The sequence below is a fragment of the Aulonocara sp. 'chitande type north' Nkhata Bay genome, linkage group LG6 (assembly GCF_057382095.1).
Source record: "Aulonocara sp. 'chitande type north' Nkhata Bay isolate Kocher_YH1m ecotype deep benthic linkage group LG6, A_spYH_male_GT1.1, whole genome shotgun sequence".
Taxonomy (NCBI): Eukaryota; Metazoa; Chordata; class Actinopteri; order Cichliformes; family Cichlidae; genus Aulonocara; species Aulonocara sp. 'chitande type north' Nkhata Bay.
Window position 1 is genome coordinate 23,888,855 of NC_141349.1, and position 26,920 is coordinate 23,915,774.

Sequence of the window (26,920 nt, forward strand, 5' to 3'; positions counted from 1 at the left end):
TACTTTTAGAGCCACAGGTGACCCTTTCTGCTGCTACACTTTTCCTGCTAACTCAGTATATTAATACAATCTGTCTCACTCATCGTAACAATACATAACAAGCAGCGCCCCTAATCACGATGCTGGTTAGACAGAAAAAATTGTGCTCCCTCTAGTATTTGTTCCGTGCCAACCACCTAGTTTTGTCTATTATTAGAAAGCTATTGTTGCTGCAAGGGGAAATGTAAAACACTTCATGTTTGCTGGAGACTTACCTGATTCAAAGCAATTATAAAAATTATGTAGAACTCAATACATACTGATTCCTATTAAGTGTCATTTGAGAGCAGAGCAGCAATTATTGCAATGGAAACGTCGTGCATTATTTCCTTTTAAAACACTTCAGACTTTGTGCTTAAAAGAAGAAAACGGGAAATACTGAGGAAAAACAGAGAAAATGAGACAAAAAGAAGGAAAGAAAAGAAAAGAAGAAAGAAAACCTGAGCAAGAAAAAAGAAAGACAGACGGAGACAAAGCGGTGCAGAGACAGAAAAAAAAGAGGCAGATTGGGTTGTTGTACGGAGCCGCACTTGACTCTCTGATGTTCGGTGAGTTCTGACAGCTCCTCTAGTTCAGCGCTCCCCTACCTGACACTTCAGTAGAGCCTACTGCTGGTCTATGAGCGTCGCTGTGTGCGTCTGTGCACGTGCACGCTCGTGTGGCTTGAGACAGAGGCGGAGAGAGAAAGAGATTGTTTGGGGACAATTCCTGTGAATTTCTCTTGTGTGAGTGCGTGCACTCGTGAGGATGTGCACATGGATGAGTATCTTAACTGCCACCAAAACCTAATTTTGTTCCTTAATTCAAAGCAAAATCGAGTTGAGCTGACATACACAGCAGGGGTAAGTGAGAGGGGGAGGATGCGTGCGCGGAGTGTGCGTGCATGCACGCCCGTGTGTGTGTGTGTGTGTCTGAGACAGCAACCCCCCTGTGGTGAGACCTAATTTAAAGTGGGGAGATGAACACAGCTCCACAGTGAGAAGCAGCCCCTGACAGGAACAGAGACAGACAGACACACACAGCAAAAATAAAACAGAATGAACCAGACAGAGAGGAAGCTACCTTTAGAGCGAGAGCAGGAAGCCCTGTTGGTTCTATAAGGTGAAAAAAAAAACCTAACTAAAGTGCTGTCTTTCCCTCCCTATATCCATTTGCATGAGAAGTTGTGTGTTTGATTGTGGGCGTGTTTTCTCTGACTCACTGGGTTGAGCAGCACGGTGAGAAACAGCTCTCCCCCACGGATGCTTTTGTCCAGTTCTTTTGGTCCTCCGGGGTATTCCTTATAGTAGATGGTGTGAGTAAACAAGCCACACGTTTGGCGAGGCAGCACCTACACACAAAAACACAGACACAGACATATGATATATTTTCATTTTAAGTCAAAAGTGCGAATAAATAAGACAAATATCATTATCCAGCACTAATTCATGGCAATAATAATGACATTGGGACATCTCTAGCCTTGTTAGACTCCTGGGCTCACTCGTTCAGTATTCCCAGCTCCTTTTTCAGTGGTTTTTATGTTGAGAACTGGATGTATGTGTAAGTCAGTTTACTGGCAAAATAAAGAAACTCTGACACTACTTGGGTCATTCTGTTAATTATATAACTAACACTGCACCATGAAAACATGGCACAACAATGCTGGTCAAAAAAAAAAAAATGCATTTTTGTGCTAAATACATATTTTCGGAGGGTACTCGCCCAAATCAATGTATAGAAAACTTCCAGGTTTGCATGCAAATCTTGGGTGGAGATGTTGTGTGAACCTTTTCTCAATGAAGTTTTGGATACCTTTAGTGCAGCATTTAGGCTATATTGATGTTAAAAAAAACTACAAAATGTTGAATTCACTCTGACCACTATAATAATGACTAATGGGTGAATTTGGGCTTACAGTTTTCACAGAGCATCAGAAAAAAGTGACAGCAAAATAGTTCTGATTTTTTGTAGAGGCTAATGTAGCCTTGAGCCTCTGGCTTCAAGCACAGATGAGGAGCAAGCTACAGACATCTGGTGACCTGGTTTTCATTTTCAGACTTGTAATCTTCATATGACATCTCTTTAAGCAGTTTATCCAATATCAAACCGTAAAGCACTTTATATATATATTTTTGTAATATGGTGTGATCTCAATATTCCTGTGATCACACCTTGTTAAAGTGAGGGAATTCCCATTTAAGAGGCGTATGAAACCAACGTGATGCAATGATTTGAAATCGAAAAGCTACAACAGCTGGTCCTATGTGAGCTTCTTTTTTAAACTACAGATCACTCATCCATTTCAAATGCAACATACAAACAAACCAGGTACAAAGATGGCGTAAAAAATAACAGCAATGACTCGGATGACGGATGTAAAGATTAAATGATGATAAGATTAAATGTGCAGCTGTGTGTCTGTGTGGCGTTATCCAAACAGAAAATGCAGACATCTGAGCAGGTCATTCTGATGTGTCACACAGCATATGGTATTGTTAACTGCGTACATCTGCAGATGGCTCAAGTCACAGTCTTGCGCAGTTCAACAGACCTTATTCACAACTAGCGCTTTGACTTGGCGTAGGATTAAAAGGAAAGGCGTAATTACTAATGGTTTTATTCAATTCAGGTGTTCCACTTCCAGGCCCTTTGGTATTGTCCGTGCTGGCTAACTGGAACGTAGCCATAATAGAGCCATTATTATTATTATTATTATTATTATTATTATTATTATTAGGTTCTTAGCTCTACCTTTACTTTCCTCGTAATGACAAGTCAACATGCCGACTGTGAAAAAGGTTTATCAGAGCCCAATTAATGGTGTCAAAAGAAACACCACCCCCTGCATCAAGTGCGCTTGAGCTGTGTGTCCTAAAGTGCTATCCAGCCGAGATGTCTTCACCAAAGCAACAGAGACCTTGTTTTCATGCAGGTGTGCAGCACAAGGCATTGGTGATTAGTTAAATCTTCCTCAGGCACTGTTCAGTTTTTTTCACCTCACCTGCACCTGTTTGGTATTTTGGTAACTTGCTGTTTACTGAAGCAGGAGGAGATGATAACAGATTACTTTTAACCCCACCTCAAGCAGGTGCACTGTGCACCTTTGGCCATAAAAATACATAATAAAAACACCCCACACCCTGTACAAACTGTGTAGCTAGGAACCTACATACAAAAACTGGTCCAAAACGTCAGAAAACTGAACTGAGTAAAGACTGTTTTTTTCACCCCCAAAAGAAGTACTAGAAGTTAGACTGTTCATGCAAACAAACATTATTTCTGTTAATTTAAATGATTTTCCTGCGGAGATATGGAACAATGGGGGAAAATGAGAGGTTGCCAGATCGAGGGTTTTAATGGTTGATAAACTAAATGTCTTTTAATTAGTCCATTAAATGATTAAATGAAGAGAAGAGAAGAGAAGACAAGACAAGACAAGACAAGACAAGACAAGACAAGACAAGAGAAAGGGTCTTTCAAAATAAGTGCATTAACTTCTTGTGAAGCACTTCTCTGTGTGAAATAGAGAGTAAAAGGCTGGAAGCACAGATATTGGTTTATCTATAAAACACTGCAGAGTCAAAAAGAGAAAGAGGGAGAGAGAGAAAGAGAGATGGAACCGGAGAGAGTGAGAGAGAAGGCCACCAGAGCCACAGACACTCAGCACTATTTCACCAAACCAATTATCCACAGAGCTATAGCTCAAAATGATATAGTACATTTTAAAAAGAAATGCACACACACACACACACACACACAAGTATGCATGTTTGCACATCTGCACGCGCATGCATACACACAAACACGCAGACACACACGCAGCACAGCCCCATATCTCAGTGTGATTTGTTCTGATACTGTGGGTCCAGTGGGTGGCTCTCAATCTGCTGACAGAGACACACGCGCACGCCGATTTTACAGCCTTAAGACAACTTCCTGTCCTCCTCGGAACAAACAAAGATGGAGCGAGAGGCAGAGGAGAAAGAGATTAATCGACAGAAATTGCGGGAAAAATTGGAAGTGAAAAATGTGAAAGGTAAAGACAACGGGAAGGATGTGAGTGATGTCCCAGAATAGCAAGACAATAGGTCGGGAAGCGAGATGAAGCATCAGAATCTTAAAGTTCATCAGCTAATTTATGGTGAGCTCATTCGAAACTTCATTTTTAACTCGCGTGGAGGTGCACATTTATACACACATGAACCACCACACAAGCTGCCTCTCAGAAAAACTGTTCTGCCTCCGTGAGCTATGCTCTGATTTTGTTTTGTTTTTTCTGGCCTCCCTTTGCTATTTAGTCAGTGTAGCGTGCAATGTCTTGGAGCGAGAGATGGGCCTTTTCAACACACTGGTTACACTTTAAACACAGTTTGATGTCACCACAGTAATGTCGCCTAAGTAGCTGTCGTGTAGCTTTCAGTCACATCACTTGATCTTAATAAAGATCTTGATGAAGCTCGTGTGACACGGGTGCATGGGTGGCGTGTCGGGGCAGCGGTTTGAGCCCAGGCTGGAGCCTTTCTGTGAGGAGCTTTGATGTTCCTCCAGTACAGTAGGTTACCTCCGGGTACTCCAGCATCCTCCCACACTCCCAAAGACATGCATGTTAGGCAAACTGGCTGATTGGATGGACGTGAGGTATGGCCATGGAAGTGCTTTAAATGCACAGAATAGTCTTCTGTGGATAAAAGACTTGTAGTCTGCAGTGCTTTGAGTGGGGTGTAGGGCTAGAAAAGCGCTATGTAAATGCAAGTACTTTACATTATGAAAAAAAGCTTCAGAACAGCTAATAAATTCACCTCGAGGCGAGATTAATTTTTTAAACTGTGTTTTTCCAAAAACCAAAAGCTGGGCAAGTTCATCAAAATGAACATTTTAAGACATCCAATAATACTACTTCCTTTAAACACAGTGTTAATGAGGTTAAATTGAGCTTTTTTTAATATATTATACGATTAATGTGCATTGTTTTGAAGGCTTCTATAGGAGTGATTTAGTCACAGCATGTTTGGGTTACCTCGTAGATCACCAGTGGCAGATTATTCTGATTCACAGACCTGCGTTTAGTGTAGGATGCCGGAGGCAATGTCACCACATGTTTTTTTTAAAATACCATTTCCTCCAACATGTAAATGCAGAGTCTGTACTTAGCAGTGACGGGCGAGTCCATCGGTCCGCGGTCTGATTTTGTGGAAGCAACACGATCAGGAAATCAGTCCCTTCATTTCCTGCCTGAGCTCAGCTGAATATATCTAATTTGCATATGTCCTTGCCCACTGTCAATGTGGATGAATATTTCCAACTGAGAAAACACAAAACAAGTTTGTTTCACTATTCAAAAGTGTGTCATTACAGCCTTCACTTAGGTTTGAAAGACAAAAGGAACAAGTGTTTCAAAGGCAACGCTTGGACAGCGATATCACTCCTGTCAGCTGTAAGCACGGAAATCTCTTTGTTTTGTTTCTGAGCATCTGAAATTGTTTCAGTTTTTCTGTCAGCAGCTTTTCAAGTTCTTCTGACATAAAACACAAACAATTTTATTTGTGGCTTTTCTTCTTTTCCATCTTTCTTTGCGATGTGTTGTTTCGTAAAATTGTTTAACAGGTATGTATCCGCTTTTTCCCCCCTCATGTTTTGCTTTTCTCTTTATTGAATTCATTGATTCATAAGTTTTCATAAATCCTTACTATTGATCACGCACAATAACTTATTATAGCCTGTCAAAAAGTGAGCGTGCCATTGTAATGAGAGGAAGTAGGATTACGTCGATGTCTTTTATGATGCTGTCATGAGAAAATAAAAGTAGACTTCAGGGACTGATTAGAAAATTGACATAGCTGTCTGTTCAAATTGTTTGTTCGAGACCCTTATATGACAGAACAACACGGACCGGTAATTTTGGTGTCAGATGTGATTGGTTCTTTTGTCAATAGGGGAACTGTTGTGCACACTGACAAAGAGCCTGACTGACAAGTGAATGAAGAAAAGAGGGGGGGGGAGGGATGAAGGCAATTTGCTTAGGTGAAATGGGTGACAAAAGTTTTATTCTATTGTCGTCTCAAATGGCGACTGATGAATTATTTATTGGAGCATAAAAGTGCTAAAAATGCTCTCATTACCAAACCTTTTTAGTCTGCGGTACATCCTGCACATATAGAAAATAAACCTAAAGAAAAGCCCAGCCCGTCGACTGCACTGGGAAGCCATTAAATGTTAAATTAACGTGAAGCTGAGCATGCGGTGAGACAAGGTCAAAGAATTCATATCACATACACCTCTGCGTACACAGAGAGGTTACACACCATGCACAGCATCATTGATTTTTTTGTTTAGGGGGCCGCAAGAAACAATCATCACGCAATTTACTATTCAGCAAAGACTTATTTAAACACAGACGGGAGTCGTGCGGGTTTTTTCAAAGCAGGATAAAAGAACAGAGCCACAAAGCAAAACATTCAAACAGATTTAAGCTTTTTTTAAGTTCAGCTGCTCCACAAATTTAGAATCTGTTGTTTTAATTCCAGTCAGAGATCTAATATTTATTTCTTTATTTTTTTTCATCTGCAGGGAAGGACACTTGTTAATGTGCCTTGAGTGCTAGAGTCAGTCCCACAGAATAACATCTTCAGAGAAGAGTCATCATTTTATCTGGCCAACCTGACTCACCAGCTTTTGTCAGAATATGCTAGAGGTGGGCAGATCAATCGAAATATTGATAGTACCGACACCAATACTGGTATTGGATCTATGCTAGCACGATATGATCGATACTTTGTTGTAACTCTAACTGAATTGTGTTAAATTAATTACTTTTTGAAAGATGAAAACTATACCTCTAATGTGCTCTATGAAAAATATCTGAACCTTTTTGTGTTGACTGTCACATCTGTTTTATTTATAGACTATTACACGAACCAAATTCCTTTAGAGACGGGCACATTTACATTTACAGTTTAAAAAATACACGAAAAACTGAAAGATGTGTTTGATTTGTTTTGTTGTACTTTTGTTGAAATTAAAAATCACAGTAATTTAGTGGTCATTAAAATATGTTCAGAATTTCCAAATTGATGATGATTCATCGCAAAAGTTATGACACACTGATCTCCTCTAGATAACTTGCCTTTATAAGTTAAAAGTATCGTTATTGGCCATCCTGGCCCTGTGTTTACTTAGTATCGGATCGATACCAAAATCGGCAGCGTCACACAGCACTAGAAAATGCACATCTATGCATGGTCTGCCAGGCCAAAGTGTTTTATTAAAAACATGTCTGCACACAGCACCAGCTCTGACTTCTATCAAAGAGGAACCCGCCACAACACAGAGCTGCGCAACAACAAGCTTAATGACTACTACTTCTAGCCTGAGAGAAGATGAAAATAGCAAAAAAAAAAAAAAAAAAAGGAGAAAGAAACAGCAGGGAAAATATAAAATAATGAAATAATCAGAAATATGTTTTCAGGAAAAAAAAACATGTTTTGAAATGAGATATTTGACAGCCTGTTTTTTGGAGCGGGGGGGTTGGCATTTAGCTGCACACAAAACAAGGCATGTTCAGCTATAAATATCTAACAGGTAGATGGGAAGAGCCTAATTGGTTTTCATGCATTTGCAGCAATATGTCAATTAATCAATGTGTATTTATCCACATGAGCAAGGAGGGATGCATTTGCATGTATGTGCTGAATGTGAAGCTGATCGCCTGCGTCATCTCCTCACCATTATGCTGTTGTGGATGAAGCCCTTACGGTAGCGGGCAGGTTTGAGGTGGGGGTACTCTTCAGTGCTGGTGACCCGAATGTTCCACACACGTTTCCAAGCCTCATACAGCTGCAGGTGGACCGGGTAGACACCCGAGTGGTGAGGGGCCACAGCGTAGCCCATATCCACCGGGATGTTGTGGTTCTGGAGAGAGGAGACGTGCAAAGACACGAAAAATGAGGTTTATACACATAAACAAAGAAATAATGGCATGCTTGCAGCTCCCAAACAAAGGACTTTGTAGCACATAAACAGCCTGACCTTGCAGATGAAGCACGTGCCTTGTACCGTGTTTGTTATGATGCTGGCCTTCGGGTTGGAAATTAAAAAAAATCTATAGTTTGTACGAGCATGTGTGCGTGTGTGTGAGGGTGGATGGTTGCCGGGTGCATCCCGAAGACTGATGGTGTTGTCCTTTGCTCTGACACACACCTACACACACTGTCAAAGCTAAGCATCGGCGGCCAAAGGGGATGAAGGAGTGAAGTGTGCATGTGTGTGTGTGTGTACAGCAGAGGCTAGTGATCAGACTTTATGTTCACGCTCACCTTCAACAGCATGAACCAACCCCTCCTCGTTGTCTCGCGTGTGTTACAACGAATTCCAGCACGGTCATACAAATCATTTTTTGCTCGCTCACACAAACACAAACACATACACACAGGTACTAACAAAGCAGACAAAATAAAGCAGTGCAGAGCAACAAAAAGCACTCAACCTTGAGGGCTTCAGATTAACCAGGAGACATTAAATAGGACTCAGGTGTCTTTTAAAATAAGTGCATCATTCCCAGCAGGGATATTACATTTTATTTGTCTGTCGGAAGCAAAATTGTTCCTTCGCTGCTGCGCCCCAACCAAGTCTCAGTCTGTTAAAACATGCCCATATGCAACTAATTTGTTTAGCAGGAAGTGTAATCTCCCCAAACATTTGTAAATATATCATCAAACATAAAATAGCACAGTTTACATGGCATATGTTATCGTGTTTGATGTCAAATCGCAATATGAAAAAGGCACCAAAACGTCCAATACACTTTTTAATGACTCCAATTTATTAAATCCAGACACACCTATATTATTGCATGATTTTAAGCATGAAAACAATTCAAACTGGTGACTTATAAAAATGTAATTCCCCGCAAAGTTGGCATAAAAAGGGAAATTATCTATAGGGACTGAAAGTGGCTGTAAAAATGTTTACATGTGCTCTAAAGTTGAGCAATTTATCACGGGAATAATCTTTCGGCACTGACTCGCTTTTGAATCCAGCCTCATGTGGCCACGCAAGGAACTGCAGTTTTGCAATGGCTTCATTTTCAGCCCCACACGTCAACATAGATGCCCTTGAAAAAAGTGCAGTCTTGGGAAATTCGTATGATCAAGGACCCACAAGACGAAAACCACACTGACAGAGACGGTGAAAGAAATATGTGTGCGTGCTTGCCCATCCATCTCACCAGAGCAAACTCTTTGTTGAGGACCATCTGCTCCAGCAGTGAGGACTCATTGTGGAAGAGGTGAGGCTGCATGTGGCTCCACATGTGGGGGAACCACCAGAACTCATCTACATACTTCAGTAGCAGATCGTCTCCCTCGTCCTCCTCTGCTGTGCCTACGCTCACAAAAACGCACAAACAGAACAGGGCAAAAGGAGAAATAAAGCATTAAGCACCTTACAACAACAGGCAGATTCAGATTACGTCCAAATGAGTGCTATCCATAGCTTCCTGCTGGTGCAGGGTTAGATAAGAATCACTATGCAACCCAATTGTCTTAAGGTTGTGTTACTAAATATGGTAGTCCGATACCATGGAGATGATGCCATAGCAATAACAGATGCGATGGAGATGTGTTCTAGTCTGCATCAGATTTCTTCTAATTATAATCATGTTCGGCCTCACCTCGATTTTTCTTTTCCAGTGAATCCCACACTGCAGATTTAGACAATTTAAGTAGAAAATCAATAAGCACTGTCCTTGGAGCCAGAAGGCAGCGGAGGATCCAATGCAGTATGTCATAACCTCATAAATGTGTTAAATGTGTTACTGTGCAACTTTAAATCTAAAGCTATTAAATAACATATATTGGTTTTAGTGATGATGTGATAACATATGCACACTATAATTATAATTAGAACCATGTGGGTCACGTTATTCCTGTATGTAAAGGATGGATGTAGCTACCCTGTTCTGTTGGTTAGTCCCATCCTAAAGCCTGTCACCATCCTGATGCTTTGCAAACAGGTGTGACCTGTCATACGTGGATCGAACTAAGAAACTGAGGTGCATTCGTCATATGCCAGCTACTTGAAAATTATACGGTAGCTATTCCCAAATGCATATTCTGATTGTTGGTCTCTAACTATGGCCATAATTTCGAAAATTACAGTTTTTCTAAATCGCTTTGGTGCAACTCTCACACCAGAAACGTCATTCTCACTGTTCTTAACGCAGTTCCCAAATCAGTAACGCATTTCCCCACCGACATCAGGCTTTCTCATTATTTTTATGCACACTGCTGTAATTTTACACGAGCTTCACTGATATTCGTATTTCAACGCTAAAAGTATTTGTTAGTGTGTCGAAGCAGTTCTCATTTGAATGCCACAGCTTGTTAAAACCGTGTGTACTTTTGTGTGTCAGTACCCTTCATCTCTCACTTTCCTGAATACTGTCCAGTATTGCATTAGTGTTCTCAATCAAATCACTTCAAACTTATTTCAAATATTTTTGAAAGAGCAAGGCCAGCAACACACTGTCAGTGCTCGTAAAAATAAACACATGTTCTCAATAGCCACAGCTACATGCCATGTCACTGCTAATTAGACACAAGGATATACTATACAAATACACCCACTGGTCACTTTATTAGTTACACCTTGCTAGTACTGGGTTGGACCCTCTATTGCCTTAAGAATAGTTTGTGTCATAGATTCAGGAAAGCGCTGGAAATATTCCTCAGAGATTTTTCTTCGTGCTGACACGACAGCAACTGCGTGATGCTGTCAGCTGCTTATTCAAATTTCCCCTTCCACTACATCCCAAAGGTGTTCTGGAGCACTGAGATCCACATTCAGTTGTCTTTCTTCCATATTGTGATGCTCAGTTTGAACTTCAGCAGGCTGTCTTGACCATGTCTACATGGCTAAATGCTTTGAGTTACTGACATATGATTGGTTGATTAGATATTTGCATTAGCGAGTAGTTCAACAGGCGTACCTAATAAAGTGTTTGCTAAATGTAAGTAGTGTGATTTTAGTGGACTACACAGTACTTGGTGGTATGTTCTGAGACTGTTTTCTGTGTTCTGATGCATATAGTTACACATGCATCATTTTGCATTCATTTGAAGTTTCAAATAAATCCTTCACATTTCTTCTTTGTGACTGAACATTTGTTACTCCACATTATGCCTACATTTTTGCAGTATTCTTTATAAAGTCACTAAGGCTTATCATAAAAATACCAAACTATTTGGTGTCCAAGTCCTAAAATGGTGATGAAAGGGTTTGTATTCATTGGTTCATTGCAGCTGCTAACTGTACCAAAACAGTGTAGTTTATACTTCTCTGCAATAAGTTTCCCTTTCTTAGAGTCACCTTAGTGGAATATTAATTAAACTATAAAGATGTATTTGTGTCATGTTGATTCATGTATAGAAAAACTGCCTTTCAACAGGAGAAAACCTCCAGCGGAAACAGGCTCAGGGAGGAGCGGCCATCTGCCGCGACTGGTTGGGTGGGGAGAGGAATAGTTGGTGTGGAGCACCCACAATTTCATTGTACATGTACAACGACAATAAAGGCTATGCTATTCTATTTTATTTGATTCTCTTAAGTATGTACACATCATTTTTTGTATTCATCATATTTAAATTATTTTGCAAAGGTTAGATAGAAAAACATGAGAAAACCCACCTGTGTGGTAGAACTTCCCAGAGAAGCCCAGATTAAAGGTAAAGTTGGAGATCTGAGAACGAAGCTGCTTCTGAGTATCAAGGAGAGCCTGTAAACACAGACAGACAGTCAGACAGACAGATAGACAGATGCAAAATAAAAGCAATATGTTTATTTCTCCCCAGCGAGTCTACACATACAAATTGGTTTTAGATCTTGTGTTTCTGTGATGTATATTTAAGTGAGCACTTGTTCCTTCGACAGCTGCCAGGATGGCCGTATGCTCATGTCAGTATGGCTGCTCAATGGAAGCAGTCACCAATGTGCTCTTGCACTGTGTCTCATTATTAGAGTCTCCTCTTTTGTTTTCTACATGCACAAGTCTTCCGTTCCCGTACTTAAAGTTTCTGCAATCTCTAGTTTCAGTGCTCGAATCAGGATTTTCCTCACTTATTTAATGACTTCATTAGTTTACTGGCCTTTAAACAAAGACTCTGTAATGAGTGTTAACTAAAGAGAGTCGCACACTCTGCACACACACACACACACACACCGACAGTAATGCAAGTTAATGAAGGTCAGTGCATTAGTAGCCTCTGGAGGGTGGACTAATACCCCCACCCCAATACACACACACACACACACACACACACACACACAATCTCCTCCCTTCTGATCACTGTTTCCATCCATCCCTAACATTACCAAGTGAAACCCTGAATATCCCTGCTGCCTCTCTCTGTCTCCCTTTCTCCTTCTATTTTTCCATCTTCCCACTTGTGAGAACCTGCAGCTGCCTCTCTGCCCCCCTTCCCCATTTGTCTTCCACCCCTCCCACCCTTCTCTCAAACTCCATCTCTCCCTCGCTTGCTCCGTGAAAATGTCACATTCTCAGGAGACAGGGCTGCTCTAATTTGAAAGGAAGGATAAAGCACCATGGAGGAAAGAGCGCTCACTCTCCCTTTCTATAGCCCTCTACCCCTGCTCCCTCCCCCGCGCTCTCACACTCTTCTTGCTATCGTTGCACTTCCTCGCCATTTGCACCCGCAAATATTTTGTTTATACTTAAAACTCTTGTAATTCTCTTTATATCTCAGTCTGCTGGGTCTTTCCGTTGGGCTATAAGCTCCACGTCTCCACTACCAATCTTTGTCATGCCGCTTTTAATCGATCCCCAGGAACCCTCCGTGATTTACGAGACCTGAGCACAGCTGAACTGAGAGCAAGGAATTGGTTCCAGGCAGTCTTCCCCACTCCCGCGCTCCGTTTTCCCCTCTCTTATTTGAGTGTGTCTCTCAAACCAACAAATACACAGACACATGCGTGGAGTGTCTTCATTAACTCTAATCTAATGGTGCTGAAGATGGCTGCATGCTGACAGATGTGCACAACTCCCTAATCTGATCCCCTGTCTACTCTGCTATGACACCCTCTATATCTTACGCACACATGCACACGCGAGCCAACGTGTGGATAGAAAGACTTAAGAATTAAATTAAGTTTGTAGCTGAGTGCTTTGCATGGTAACTCAATCTACACTGCCTGATGCACTTGGTCAAAATGTATTATTAACGCGTGTGTAGATAACTGTGAGACTCGGCGTAGGTGTGTGTCCAAGTGTGCGGTATATTAGTTTGAACGTCTCATTTGTATTCTGTTACCAAACATCCACAGAGGAAACAGAAGAGTCACAAAGAAAATGTTTGCTGCTTTTAGCATGTTTGGCTATGAAAGTCAGCATCATGGCATCTCTGTTTCATCGTATGGATTTTTGGGACTTTATCCCTCTGCTCTGGAGGCCTGAAGGGGTCATGTCTGGTAAGATAGAGACTGAAGCGTGATGACCCGACTGTCTTCCAGTCCTCGTCTTGTGTTTTACTTCTGTAGAGACCTCAAAGACAGTTTTGTGTGCAGATACTTCAGGATCTCACGGTTTTCTCTTATCTAGAGGGAAGTAAAAAGGAACCTATCTGTGGAAGGATAAACTTTAGAGCTGGATAATCACTAACACCAGTGCTCATCGCTCTTCTCCTTTGCTTTTGAAACCCTTTACATGCAGGTCTTCTGAAAGATTAGACCCGCATAAGGGTAAACCTGTATCTCACTAAATATTTTCCTCCCATTTCTGACTCGACACATACTTTTACTGTGTCGCAGCATAATTGTGAACAGAATGTGTTTTTAAACTCTTTTTTTGATGTTCCATTTTTTGGGGATTCTAATTTGAGTCCTCCTGAAAAGGATTATTCTGACATGAAGCGCTGTGAAAGGGACAATGTGATGTTGACAAATTGTTGCATCAAAGAAGCTGCTATTCAGGAGCCAACGCTCACATTGTAAACATCAGAGAAGCAACTGACAGGGTGATGTTTTTTTCTTTTTTTCTTTTCAAAACTCTCGGCAATTACAAAAAAACCTTTACCAGCAACAAATAACTGAGACAGGGTTCTCAACCGTGCGTCAGTTCTCGAGTGGCTTTCCAAATCCATTCAAAAGCTAGATTTTGGTGGGAAATTAATAAAGAAAGCTGAAAAGAAACAAAGAAGACAGAGTGTTTTGTTAATGCCTCGGTGATAGCAAAGCAAAACAAAACACAGCAGACACTAATCAGAAAAAAACCAACCAAAAAAAAAGAACTCAGTGCGCTCGGTGAACGATTGCTGTTTACTGCTTTCAAATTAGACCCAGCTTCTCAGAGTTTATGAACCACTAAAGTATGTGCAGGTATGAGCAGGGAGAAGCGTGGGTACATGGTGAGCAATAAATAAAATAATAATAATAAAGGGAGTTCACTTCCTTCCTTTAATTCTGCCTCTCAGAGGGACAGAGACGTCTCCTTGTGCTGGTTTTCTTAGCGGAGCTGAAAAAAACAGAGCCCGAGTGTCTGCTGGATCCTGAGAATAGTTTTGAAATTGGCCAAAAGTGATTCTCTCTGGTAGGCAAAGTGAGAGTTGGGAGGCAGGACTATGCAGGGCGCGAGAGATCCTTCCAATCCGAGCGATGAAGGTAAACGCACACACTGGGATTAGCGGTCAAGCAATAGCCCTAATTTCTGTGCCCAATCCCACTGCTTCCTAACACTGCTAGTGTCAGAAGCGATGCCAGTTGTTTCTGTGTATGTGCGAGTGGTAGTGTGCGTCGGCGCGTGTACTTTCATGTGTGTGTGGAGGAAGAGTTGCCAGCTAGATGTTGGAGTTCAAACAGATGGTAAACAGGCATCTGGACAGCTGGCACTCACTGCCTTTCAAAAACCCTTTACAGCAACCACCTCTTCACCATATCCCCATTCTGTCATTCTTGCATTTGCACTGCTTCTTTTTCTCCCGTTCCTTTTCCTTTCCACAGCTCTAAGGCTCACTGGGATATCTAAAATAATAAGAGCAATTATAAAATAACTTATTTTAAGTCGAATTTTTTTTAACACACAAGTAAATTCGAAGGCGAGAGAAACAACAAACAAGAGAGGAACACTTATCGAGTTTTAATTCCTCTGCGAAAACGAAGCGGGTCAAAGTTCTTGATTCATCTACATGAGTGCTTTGTGCCTACACTGTATGTGCGTGTAATGTTAACACTAGACCAGCAGATTTAACTGGGTCAGGCATCTCTATTTGATGAGCAGAAAGAAAACCGCACTAGTTAATGCCAGCCTTCCCTTCGCTCACTCTTCCCGTCCCTATTCCACTTCCACGCTCACTTGTCAGATTCAAGTCAGTGTAGCCTATTATATTGAAGCATTTTTACTAAATCATCTATTCACTTGCATTTACGTTTCCAAGGTACTTGTGATTGTTTTGGCATCGCCATACTCACGCTAAATTCTACTTGGCAGCCCCTCAAGGAGTTTGAGTTTCAGTGATTGCAGTGACTGCAAAACCTGCCTCATTTTGTGGGAGAAAATAATGGCCCGCGGCCACATTCTTAGAGTTTAATTGGAGTAAAACTAGAGCACTGACAACAACTGTTAATTAAACCAAATGAGTTATAAAGATATATATGCATATATGTTTTTTTTAATAGGTAAATGCTTTCTTTGCAGTACTCTTTACAACACTGGTGACTGTCTTAAAAAATAATTAAATAAAGACAATTTAATCTTGCAAATTCATTTCCCTAATAGCATATCTGCAAATGTTCTCTGCAGGGTTGGCTGTGATCATTTCTCTCGCCCTGATCGGGGGGATGAGTGAGAGCAGATGTCAGGATGCATCATGCTGGAAGCGTTATCCCGCTCTCCTCTGGCATCCTCTATATAATTTCTTTTTCTTCTTTCCCACCTGCAATGTTGTCATTTACCTAAAGGGTACGTGCTTTAAATGATTGTAGCACAGACAAAAACAAAGAGCTTTGTGTGCCTGTTGTAACAAAAGACCCTAATCAATCCTCTTTCTCGAATCTCCTTGGCTCTGCACTGATTTTTTTGTTGTTGTTTAATTTTTCATCCACTGTTTATGTCTTTTTTAATTCATTAGTTACGTAACAGCATTTGGCAAACTGGCAAACGGATATGGAAAGAGCTTAGTTTGATTGACTTAAGTTGCAAATGTGCATCATACTTAATTGGGTCTAAAGATTAACTAGAAATTGGATTGCACAATAAATTAGAGACAACTAAGCCAAAAACCTTCACTGAAATCTGTATATTGCTCATTTTGTGTAATGCCATTTTTGTTTTCAATTTAAGGTTAAATCAAAGCGATTATAAGGATATTTTAAAATAAAAGACTTTAGCTCATTTATTTATTTGAAACTGGCGTGCTGCACATTGTTTTCGGCCCTGTGTCAGGGAACGCTGCAAAAACCGGGCCTTCTATTCAATCTTACAGACAAGATGGTACTTTACGGTTTATTAGGCCACATGAAAGTGGCAACTATTTGACTCGCTAAATTGAAAAAAAAATCATGAAAATGGCAAAAAAGAATTGCCTGGTTCTGTTTCCGTAAACACAATTTAATCTTATTTACTCAACTATTTGTTTCTTACAAGTGCAAGATGTGGACTGGGGGTACATAAAACATGGCAAACTGTGGGCAGTTTCCTAAGATATGATGACATTTCTAGCGCTGGACAATTGAATATATACGCATAAGAATATGAGGGGAGAGTTTATGCAACACAGAAAAGTTCTGTGTTGGCATGAGGCAACCGTGCAAATCACAACAATCCAAAACAATCTTTTTCAGATGACTGCAGCCCCGTGTTCTGAAAGAGTGTGCATGTCATGGCATCTGAATCCACAAGCAAGATGCATGTTTACACTAGTGTTTCTTCTAAACTTGATGATGCCACTACAGAAAACACCTTGGAGAGGAAGAGAACGAGAAGGGAGTCGAGAGAGAGGCTTAGAGAGGAATACAGATAGGCCAGAGATAGTGATCAATGACTCAGGCGAGGAGGAAGGTGTGTGGAGGAGGAGGAGGTGGAAGGGTGGAAAGGTGGAGGTGATAAAGAGAGATCTGAAGATGAGGATCTGACACCTCCCTCAGGACCACTCTGAGGCGGAGGAGAGGAGAAAACCTACACGCATGAATTAAAAAACACAACCACTGGCACAAGTATCATTGATGGGAGCTTTTGACTGGCATCATTCCTCATTTTGAGAAATGTCATCCGTGGGGTGCCTCCCTGTGAATCATTTTAATAGAGGAAATACAGCTGTGTGTGTAAGTCTGTGTGCAGACAGAAAGGGAGGGGGGTGTAGGTATTGTTTGTCACCAGATGAACTCGTGGGGTGAGACTAATGACGAGTGCAGAGAGAAGGAGGGTGGCATTTTAATTGGTCTCTCTCTCTCTGTCTCACTCCAGTCTCCTCTCGGAGAGAACATGAGACTGAATGCTGGCTCTGCAGAGGTAAAAAGGGATTTCGAGCACTGCTCCTGCAAACATCTTGTTCCACTAATTGATCGATAACATTCTGTGTTACATACTTTGCTGCGATGTTGAACATAAGCTGCCTTCAAAGCACCGGGGAGGATTGTATTTGTCCTTCAAAAGTAGTTATTGTGGTATCTTTCATTTATTTTTTCATATCATCTGTCAGATGTCACATGGTTGAATGAAACCATTATGAAATATGAAAAAAAAAAATGCTTGGACAGACCTTCGAGCCGCTTGATTACGGGAGATAAAAACGCCCTTTAATATCATCACAGTCATCAGTCGGTCACTTCTGACCCAAATTGAATCAACAACAATTTACATATTTTACTCCATAAAGCTATCTCCATCAGACCTTGGCAGACAGCTCGCTTTTGTGATTAAAATGATTTTGCCGAATTCTGCTAGTTTTCATCTTTTTCAGCTGTCACCTTCACACAAAGCCAGATGTATATTACGCACAGGGTCATCTAATATGAGTCATCCCTTTCAACAGCTTTTCAGTGACATCCTGCTCAAAGGGACGGGCTTGTTTTTAAGAGCCCATCTGAAATCTAAGCAACAGCTTTTACTACTCTGTCTCTGCACCGTGACAGACGTAGCAGAAAACAGGGGAAATGAATGGGTGGATCACATCATTATGAATGTTAAAGCCCTAACATCACCTAATATTGCCTCCAAAAAAACGGCTTCAACACATAAGAGCAGGTTTGCCTCTGTCAGTCGGGATTTTTCTGGCTCATTCTGCAGATGCTCTGTCGATTTTTGCTGGCTGGCTCAACACCTTTGTGTTTTTTCTTTTTTGTCATTTTTTAACTGGACCACTTTTTGCAGTGTGCACTTTACCCCCGCTGGGGTAGGCCGCTGCTGCTGAATGTCAACACCCAAGGTTTCCCAGCAAAAACACGGCATTGTGACGACGTGATTAAAGTTATTCGCTTATTTGTCAGTGGTTTTAATGTTGTGGCTGCTGGTGCATGTGGTAAGTTGCCTTACTCATACTGTAATCTGACAACTTCACCCGAGGCTGTCCATCTCTGAGGGGACAGCTGCTACAAATCATCATATTCCTGCTCCCTTACTTCCTCCCTTCTGATTTCTCATTTCCCTTCAGCATTTTGTTTCTCTGAAAATGCAAAGTTAGCTTCTAGCTCTTCCCTTGGGCGCAGCGCTCTAACTTTCTCTACCTCCCCCCTCCCGCCCTCAAACTATTTTCCTTTTTGATCTTTTCCTTGAGCTTTCCTGTCTGCAATTGCCAACTATCCTGAAGTATAGAGAGACGAGTCGAAATATGGAGGTAATGTGTTTCAAATGGCATCCCTCCCTTTTTTTTCCTGATCCTATCTCTCTCTATCTATCCATCTCCTCCTCTCCATCGCTTACTCTGTGCGCATCTCCCTGCCCTTCTGTTATGGCACTGGTTCATCCTCATGTATATTTATGCTACAAAGCTGAAGAGTCAGGCAGACTTAAAATGAAAACTCCAACTAGGGAGCATTTGTGTGTTCATTTTGTGAACGCGCAAATGCGCTCAGCAATGTGTGCGAGAGTGTGCCCGCGTCGCTGCGTGGAGGTACATGTGTGTGACCGTGTGTGAATATGCACTCTTTTATCCTTTTTGGATAGAAGCATCTTTTTTATATTCAAGGGTGGAATTCCTCTCCACTTCGCCACACACTGCATTCCTGCTTTTTCAGCCCTCTCCATTCCTCTCATCTCCGGCCCAAATTTCCGCCACGGACAGGTGCCTCATTTTTTTGTCAGTGCCTGACAGGACAGGTGAAAGTGACATTCTAATCTAAAGCAGTAATTCAGGAAGCAACCAACCACACACACACACACATTTCTATATCACGTATATATATCCTGTGACTGCAGGGGGATGAGCAAACTCTTCTCTTCTTAGCTCATGCACGTAACCACATAACAGCAAAAATCTCACCTTCCTTAGAGTCCTCCCCCGACACGCACACACAAACACCTCCGACAGTCGCACGGACCGACACACTGCTATACATGAAAACCCCCCAAAACACAATTTATTTTGCTTGAACCTCTCGGAGCGAGAACGCACTGGGAGAATGTGACCAATGATTTCAAACAAAATTCCTCCTGCTGGGGAGATTTATCCACCCTCCAGCAAACATGAAATACTTTTTCTCTCATAAATATTACATTCACTCAACATTTTAAGTCTTTGGAAATATTTTACTTTGCCACGCATACATCACTTAGGTTCACGGCTCTTTATCTGCATATATATATATGTGTGTGTGTGTGTGCGTGTGTGTATGTGTGTGTTTGTTCATGCAAGCGTGTGTTTTGAAACAATAGCTGTCCTGAGAGGCAGGCTGCATGGCTGACTCTCCTTTAGTTTTCCTAAGAGGAGGAACGTGGGAAATAGGAATAAATGCCATTCATCTTTTGACTGGCTCATTCACTACCTCTCTTTCTCTCTCTCCCCCTCTCTCTCTTACCCCTCCTGTTTCCCCCTTTCACACCACATCTTTGTTCCTTTAAATGGCCCCTTTTGGCTAAATCTCCATTTGAGAATACCCTCTCGTTGTACCCCAACAAATATGCACTTGATACAACAAACACACAGGGGCCTTACACACATACAAAAGCTCCTCCAAATATCTCCTCAGAGCACTCATGCCCGAGCTAAAAAAAAAAAAATACTCTAAAATACTCTCCTGGAACAATCTTCTGCTGAGGTGACTTACAGTGCAATCGGAAAAATCTCCTTATCTCCACCGCTGCACTGCCATCAATTACTGTTTTTAGAAGTTGATACCAGAATGAAAAATCTAATCCAACTCAACTGACCCGACATGAATTCATCCTCCTTATCCCTATCTTTCTCTCTCTAATTCACATTATCTCACACACACACACGCATGCCCCAGCACCATCATACCTTCACATCCTTGGCATTCATGCGTGTCCCTTCTTTCCCCACAAAAATGTCATCTATATCCACCAGTATGTGCCGGTCCAGACCCAAAGTAAGCTTCCTGTCTGTGAGGTAGGAAATGGCATCCACCAGGATGAGTCTGTGGAGCCAGTAGGCCAGTCCCTGGCCAAAAAGCACTCTCCTCACCCCATCGTATAGTCCCATGTCCTGTACCACTGTGGCCTGGAGGCCTTGACTGAACCCAGGCCCTGAATTATCACCGCTGCCTGCGCCTCCACCCTCCTTAGCCCGTGCGTGCAGCACCGCCTGGTATGTGGAGTGATTAGAGGAGAATGAAGTCCAGTCTTCACCGGGTAAAGGTCCTCGATCTGTCCCGGGTTTGGTAAGGTGCAGAAGAGGTGAACTAGAGACCACACAACAGTCCCAAAGCGCCTGGTTGGTCCTAAGCACCAGTGGTAGTCCTCGCAGTTTGAGAGTAGATGGGGAGTTTTCCGTGGAGCGATAGAAACCGATGATGCCCACTCTATACTCAGTACAGTACTGATGCAACAGCTGTCTGTTCCACGTGTCTGCATTTGCATACTTTAACAGATTCTCATAAATGATGAGCGAAAATCGTCCACGGCCCTTTTCTGTAAGTGGCGGAAGGTCGCCCTTTCCTGAAGCAATCTCCATCCGGAACTGGAAATGTGCCGACTCCAGTATAGCTACAATGTCTTGGCCAAGCTGGGAGTACTGGGACTCCACCAGTACCAAAACTACTTGGTCAGTGTAGACATGTGTGTGAGGAGGGTTGGGAGGATAGGGGTACGGGAGCTGACGATACGGGGACATGGAGAGCGGCTGGGAGCAGGCGGGCTCAGGGGATTGTCCGAGCTGCATGGAAGGGGAGGAGTTCGTAAAGAGAAAATAGGCAGAGAGGAGCAGGGAGACGAGACAGCAGGAGGCCAATAAGAGCAAGAGCCTTCGTAAATGGCGGCGGAATCGGACGGCCACAGTCATTGCAACCTGTTGAGGGGTCGTGCGCAGGAAGAAGTGACGTCTTTTGTAGTTTGTTGAAGTCTAGCGAGCAAGTCCAGGAGACAGAGCGTTTCTGGAAACCCGAGCGATTGACTAGGCGTGAGACAGGAGCAAACCCACAAAGCCACTCAGGTGTGTGTCATGTCACCATGGCAGTCGGATAAGGGAGCTGTGCCGGATGTCAGGGAACAAAGGTCTTGATTGAAGCAAAGTAGCCGAGGTGCTCGACTCCCAGTCCTCGTAGTGGAATCACGTGCGCAGATGGAGGTGGGCGATGATTAATATCTGCAGGGAAAGGGGACAAGGAGAAAAGAAGAAAGAGTGAATTTGCCGGGCAAGGTTGAATAGTATGCATTAGTTCTCTGCGTGCCTGCTTGCGGGTGTGTGTGTACCGTGGTTGTGCCACCCTGGGGAATGTGAGGGCACAGCTGGTAACTACTGTGCTGATTGAAAACAACTCACATCCTTAGGGCTTAGCCAACCTCTGGCACACACACACACACAAATAACATCACAGTTAAAAAAGCACAGACACAACACAAAAGTCAATCCCCGCGAATAAACAACAGCTGGTTGTGTGTTAATATGGCTGTGCAGGGAGGTGGATATGGGCTCAACTAATCACTCCTATAAAGTTCCACTGAGAATACATCTAATTGCGCCAAACTCTGTGCACCTCTGTCCCATTTCTGAGCCTAATCATCTGAAATACCACAAAATTAGAGTCAGAATCCTTTAGCCAGGAGCACTAATCTGGGGGGAGTCCATGACAGTACAGAGGAAATGAAGAGCGGGAGAAAAGCGTAAGAATAAGAGAGACAGAGAAAAAGAGCGGAGAGGGGAAAAAAATGCAATGAATTATAGAAAGAGACAAAAAAGACCAGGATTAGCATCTTAATGTATTTGCCGGGAGCCAGGGAGAGAAAAAGATCCCACAGCATCTCTTACTCTTTCTCCCCCCCATCCTCCAATCCAAGTTCTGTCATTTTGCACCCTTCTTCTTCTCTCCTTCTGTCTCTTTGAATATCAATAGTCTTTCCTCATGTTCTCCACCCTTCTGTCTTCCTTGCTTTTAGTGAACACGAGAAACAAGAAAGTCGCAGAGGAAGGGGGCTTTAAATATAACACCAGAAAATGAAACAGGGATGATGTGAAAATGTATTCTTTTTATCTCTACGCCAACATGAAGAAGATAGTTGTATGATTTACTTGAAAAAAATATATGTCATCCTAACTGGGACTTGAATTAGGAGTAGTAGCTCTGATAAATGTGTTCAAAAGTTACACCCGCGTGAAAAATGCGGAGGATACTCTTAGAAACAGAGCGTAAGAGGCGGATAAAGAAGCGCCTATGACTTAGGGACAGGTGAGTTTCTCAACAGCACGGTTGAGCTGATTGAACCTGTTACTCTATGCATGCATGTGCCCCACTGTTGGAACCACAGGAGGGCGCTGGAATTGGATTAACATGGACAGTTGGACGGCTCATGTGGAAGTTTTCGCCCCTTTTTTAATAACTTAATGCGCTGTTGTCGTTAGTAAGAAAAACAATAGGAAACAGCTCTTGCTTTGCACATTTTGTCAATTTTAATATGAAACAAAAAGTTTGTGCAGCTTCGAATTTTTCAAAACTGCAGTTTTTAGCTAAAAAAAAGAAGGGAATTTTGGTGTTTGTCACAAAATAACTGTTGATGGTTTATAACTGATGATATTTTTATCTGCGACCTTTCTTTAAAATCCGAAAGACAAAAAAGAAGCTTTAGATTAACAGTGTAGTTCTTCTACCTATATTAGGAAGGCTGAAGAGGGTGGGAGAAAAAACACAAATTTAGTCTTCCGTCTGTTGGACCCACGGAGACAACAATACCTCTTAAAAAAAAGCAGGTGGCACGCACCACAGATTCAGGCAGCTTGAATGAAAAAAGGCTAACTCAAACTTAACAGCAGGCAATAAAAGAGTTTTCCAATCCGCTTTCTCACGCTGGACTTTATCTAAAGAACCGATTCGCCCACTTACCTTTAACCGACCACGAGGCACCGCCGTGCGGGGAGAGGGGAGTGGTGAGTGTGCAACGCTGCTTCGGATGAGTCCAGAGCTCCGGTGTCGGTGGCGCACCACTCCCGTGTGTTTCGGATGCTGAGGCTTTGTGCCATCTCTCTCTCTCTCCTTCTCTCCCTCTCTCTCCCTCTCTCCCCTCCACTAGAGCAGTAGGGGCGGCCAGCCGGAATGATCCGCTCTCCTCCCCTCTTTCATCATTCTTCGCTCTCTCTTACTCTCCCTCCCCCTGCTGTCTCCTCTCTCGGTGCGAGCTATGCTCACTTGTCCCTTTATCTCATCTTATTAAGGTGGAGATTAGCTGGTAGATATCCGTAGACGCAAGAGGTGCCCGTAAACGACTGGCTGCCGCGCGTAAACGCCGCGGTTTAAGAGCGCCTACACGAGTGGAGGTGAGCTAGGGGAGGGAGAGAGAGAAAGAGAGAGAGGGAGGTGGGAGATAGAAAAGGAAGGAGGGGTGGGTTGGGGCTCGGTTTGATTGACACAAACAGCCTTTTTCTCGGGCATCAGCGATCACGGACCCGGTAAAAGCTCAACGGCCCTTTAGTTGGTGTTAGTTGGATGAGGGATGTCACACACCGATACGCACCGGTGCAAGTTAATGGCGCGCTTTTACCGACTCTCTCTCGCTCTCATCGGACAAGTTATAGTGCTCAAGGATGAAAGAATAAGAAGAAAGGAGTAACGCTTTAGACTGCAGCCAGGTTCGCGTCACAAAGAATATGACCAGTGCCGGGAAATGTCTTATAATCACTATTCAAAGCACCCTGACTCATGCATATTTGCCCACATGTGATTCAGCCTCAACGTGACTGATTTTGTACATGTCCATCAAACAGTCACAGCTTTTCAACCATGAGGGGTATTGGTGGGGTGGGGAGTGTTCGTGTTTCTTTCTTTCTTTTTTAATCTTTTTTTTAAGTTGTTCCCTTTTTACATTCTAGTAGTTCATCAATCTCTTTAACCTAATTGTAGCGACACACTCTAGCTCACACAAGTCTCCATGGAGCTGGTGGGCCCCTCATTCACATCACAATGGAGCTTGTTGTAGTAGTGTGTGTTCGACAGAGAGCATACGGCATAAAGATAATGTATCAGCTTTAGAGAGAGAGGAGAGCCTCACCGGAAACTTTATGCAAAGAACTTTAAGGTGCACATAGTAGCGCGGTGGAAAACACATCCAAACTGTTAACATGTGAGTTCTCATACACTTTGAGAATTTTTTTCCCCACTCTTGGGTCATACTCTGAGTCGATAGTTCCACAATTCGTGGCTCCCACTTTAGCCATAATAACTGAGTGGTGATGGTGAGTAACAGAGCCTGAATGAAATACCGCATAACAGCCAAAATATCATGCCCTACAGAATGGAATCCAGAGATAATGAAGGTTTGGATTGGAGTGTGATTGTGTTTGTATGTAAATTAGTGTCAGTGGGTGAAGTGTAATTAGAGAGGCTGTTCACCCATTTCCTCCACATTACAAGTGAAGAAGCGGCCCTTGCTATGGTGCTAGTTGGAGACAATAAGCCAGAAATGAAAACCAGACAGCTGTGTGCAGGGTGCAAGCGGGACTGCGCTAACCCTAAAGGTAATTACAGACTTGCCCATTGCCACAAACCCCAAGAATAATAAGTGCTGAGAATGCTAAGCTCACACATGTGTGACTATACGCTGTCTCCAACTCGCAGCGGAACACAAAAGGATGCAGCCGCTCGCACAAATGCATGTGAGAGTGCACACGCAACAAAGGACTATGTGAAAAGTGTCAGAGCTGCCATGTTCAACTAGCACCCTGACTGTTCAACAGAGAAGAGCATGGAGATAAATGAGAGAGAGCGAGAGAGATGGAGAGCGGGAGGCAGAATGCTTGTTGTCTTCATCAGAGGCTTTTGTTAAGTGAGAGATAAGAGAGGAGGAGCGACCGATTCCCCCTCTTTTCTCTCTCCCTGCTGAGAGCTAAATGGTGGCTCTGCGAGTCTCTGGTCCTGTGCGAGGCCCTGAAGAGAGCAAATGGAGCTCAAGTGCAAAAGCAGGAGGGGGACGAGGGGACGTTATCACCACGATGCATCACATAGTCGCAAGAGTCGGAGCAGCAGGCATCTACACAGAGCATCGTTCACACTATACAGTCCTAATTAAAAACACAACAAAACACTGGACAGATTGTTGCACCGTCGCACTGAACACACAGTGGAACCTGTGCCCGGGCACTACTAACGATACTCTCTTCTGCTGGCTGTTTCCACAAAGCGCAGGATCTATGGCTCTAAGCAGCAGCTCTCTGAGATGTATCAGCTCTTTGCCTCCCACAGTGTAAACAACAACATGCTCGCTTTGCTAAGGTGTGTTGGCTGCTTGATGCTGGTGCTATTTCAATGATTCCTGCTCTTTCTTTTTCTTCTTCTTCTTCTTCTTCTTTGTGTGTGTGTGTGTGTGTGTGTGTGTGTGTGTGTGTGTGTGTGTGTAAGTGAGTAAGATCAAACTACCTACCCGCTCCTGACCCCTCCCCTTGCCTGGAAATGTTGATAGATAGATGTTCTCTTAAGAGCTTGGAGGCTAAGTGAAAGCTGCCTCCCCCCTTACCCATCATCCCCAAGCACATTAGAGGAAATATCTTTTGGCCAATCAATACAGCACTCGCAGATTGATAAGCCAAAGATACGCGTACACAACAGTAAACAAGCACATGCATGCACACACGCACACGGAGAAAGAAATATTTTCTTCTCCCATCTTTGGGTCTAGTGTATAGAATAACCAGTCCTGGATCAATCTATCACTGGAAGGCTGCCAGTAGCAGGATTACCATAGCAACATACAGCAGCAACTATAGTCTGTTATGAATAATATCACATGTTTTTTTTTTCTTTTTAATTTGACAAACACGGATAAATTGCTAATTTTATCCTGCCTCATACCACATATATAACATACTCATATAGCACAACTGTACACGTTCTCTCTCATTACAAGAAAAAGCCAGAGTGAAAGCAGGGCTCAGTGATGCTTTGTAGAGCAATTTACAGAAAAATTATAAATGAAATTAACAGGCCTGAAGCTATGTTATTCGATAAGCCCACAGCTACTGTGTATTCACTGAAGGAGGGGTGTCAAACATAAAGCCTAGGGTCACAATGAGCCTGGTAAAGGCTCCAATCTGACCCACTGGACGGCTTTGGAAAATTTGAAGTAGGACATAAATTTTGAACTTTTAACTGTATTTTCATAAATTCTACAGCTTGTCCTACTGATAAAGCCTCCCCCCCACAGCCATTCATTCTACAGTAATGAAGTATTAATTAAATTACTTAAAAGTTTCTATTTTCTTAACTGTCTACTATAGAAATGTCTGGTTTTTTGCAATGT

At 42.6% G+C, this 26,920-nt stretch overlaps 1 protein-coding gene across 2 annotated transcripts in view; it reads right to left on the minus strand.

The window, feature by feature from the left end:
• Positions 1-23,915, minus strand: part of ndst3 (N-deacetylase/N-sulfotransferase (heparan glucosaminyl) 3) — a 49,955-nt gene extending 26,040 nt beyond the window's left edge. For both annotated transcript variants that reach the window (XM_086295709.1, XM_086295710.1), the window contains exons 1-6: positions 23,515-23,915; positions 20,481-21,782; positions 11,704-11,791; positions 9,245-9,399; positions 7,744-7,929; positions 1,241-1,369 (exon numbers count right to left, since the gene is read on the minus strand). In XM_086295709.1, the coding sequence (XP_086151835.1) occupies positions 1,241-1,369; positions 7,744-7,929; positions 9,245-9,399; positions 11,704-11,791; positions 20,481-21,479 (1,557 nt within the window). In that variant the 5' untranslated portion in view covers positions 21,480-21,782; positions 23,515-23,915. The remainder of the gene's footprint in view (positions 1-1,240; positions 1,370-7,743; positions 7,930-9,244; positions 9,400-11,703; positions 11,792-20,480; positions 21,783-23,514) is intronic.
• Positions 23,916-26,920: the final 3,005 nt, after the last annotated feature.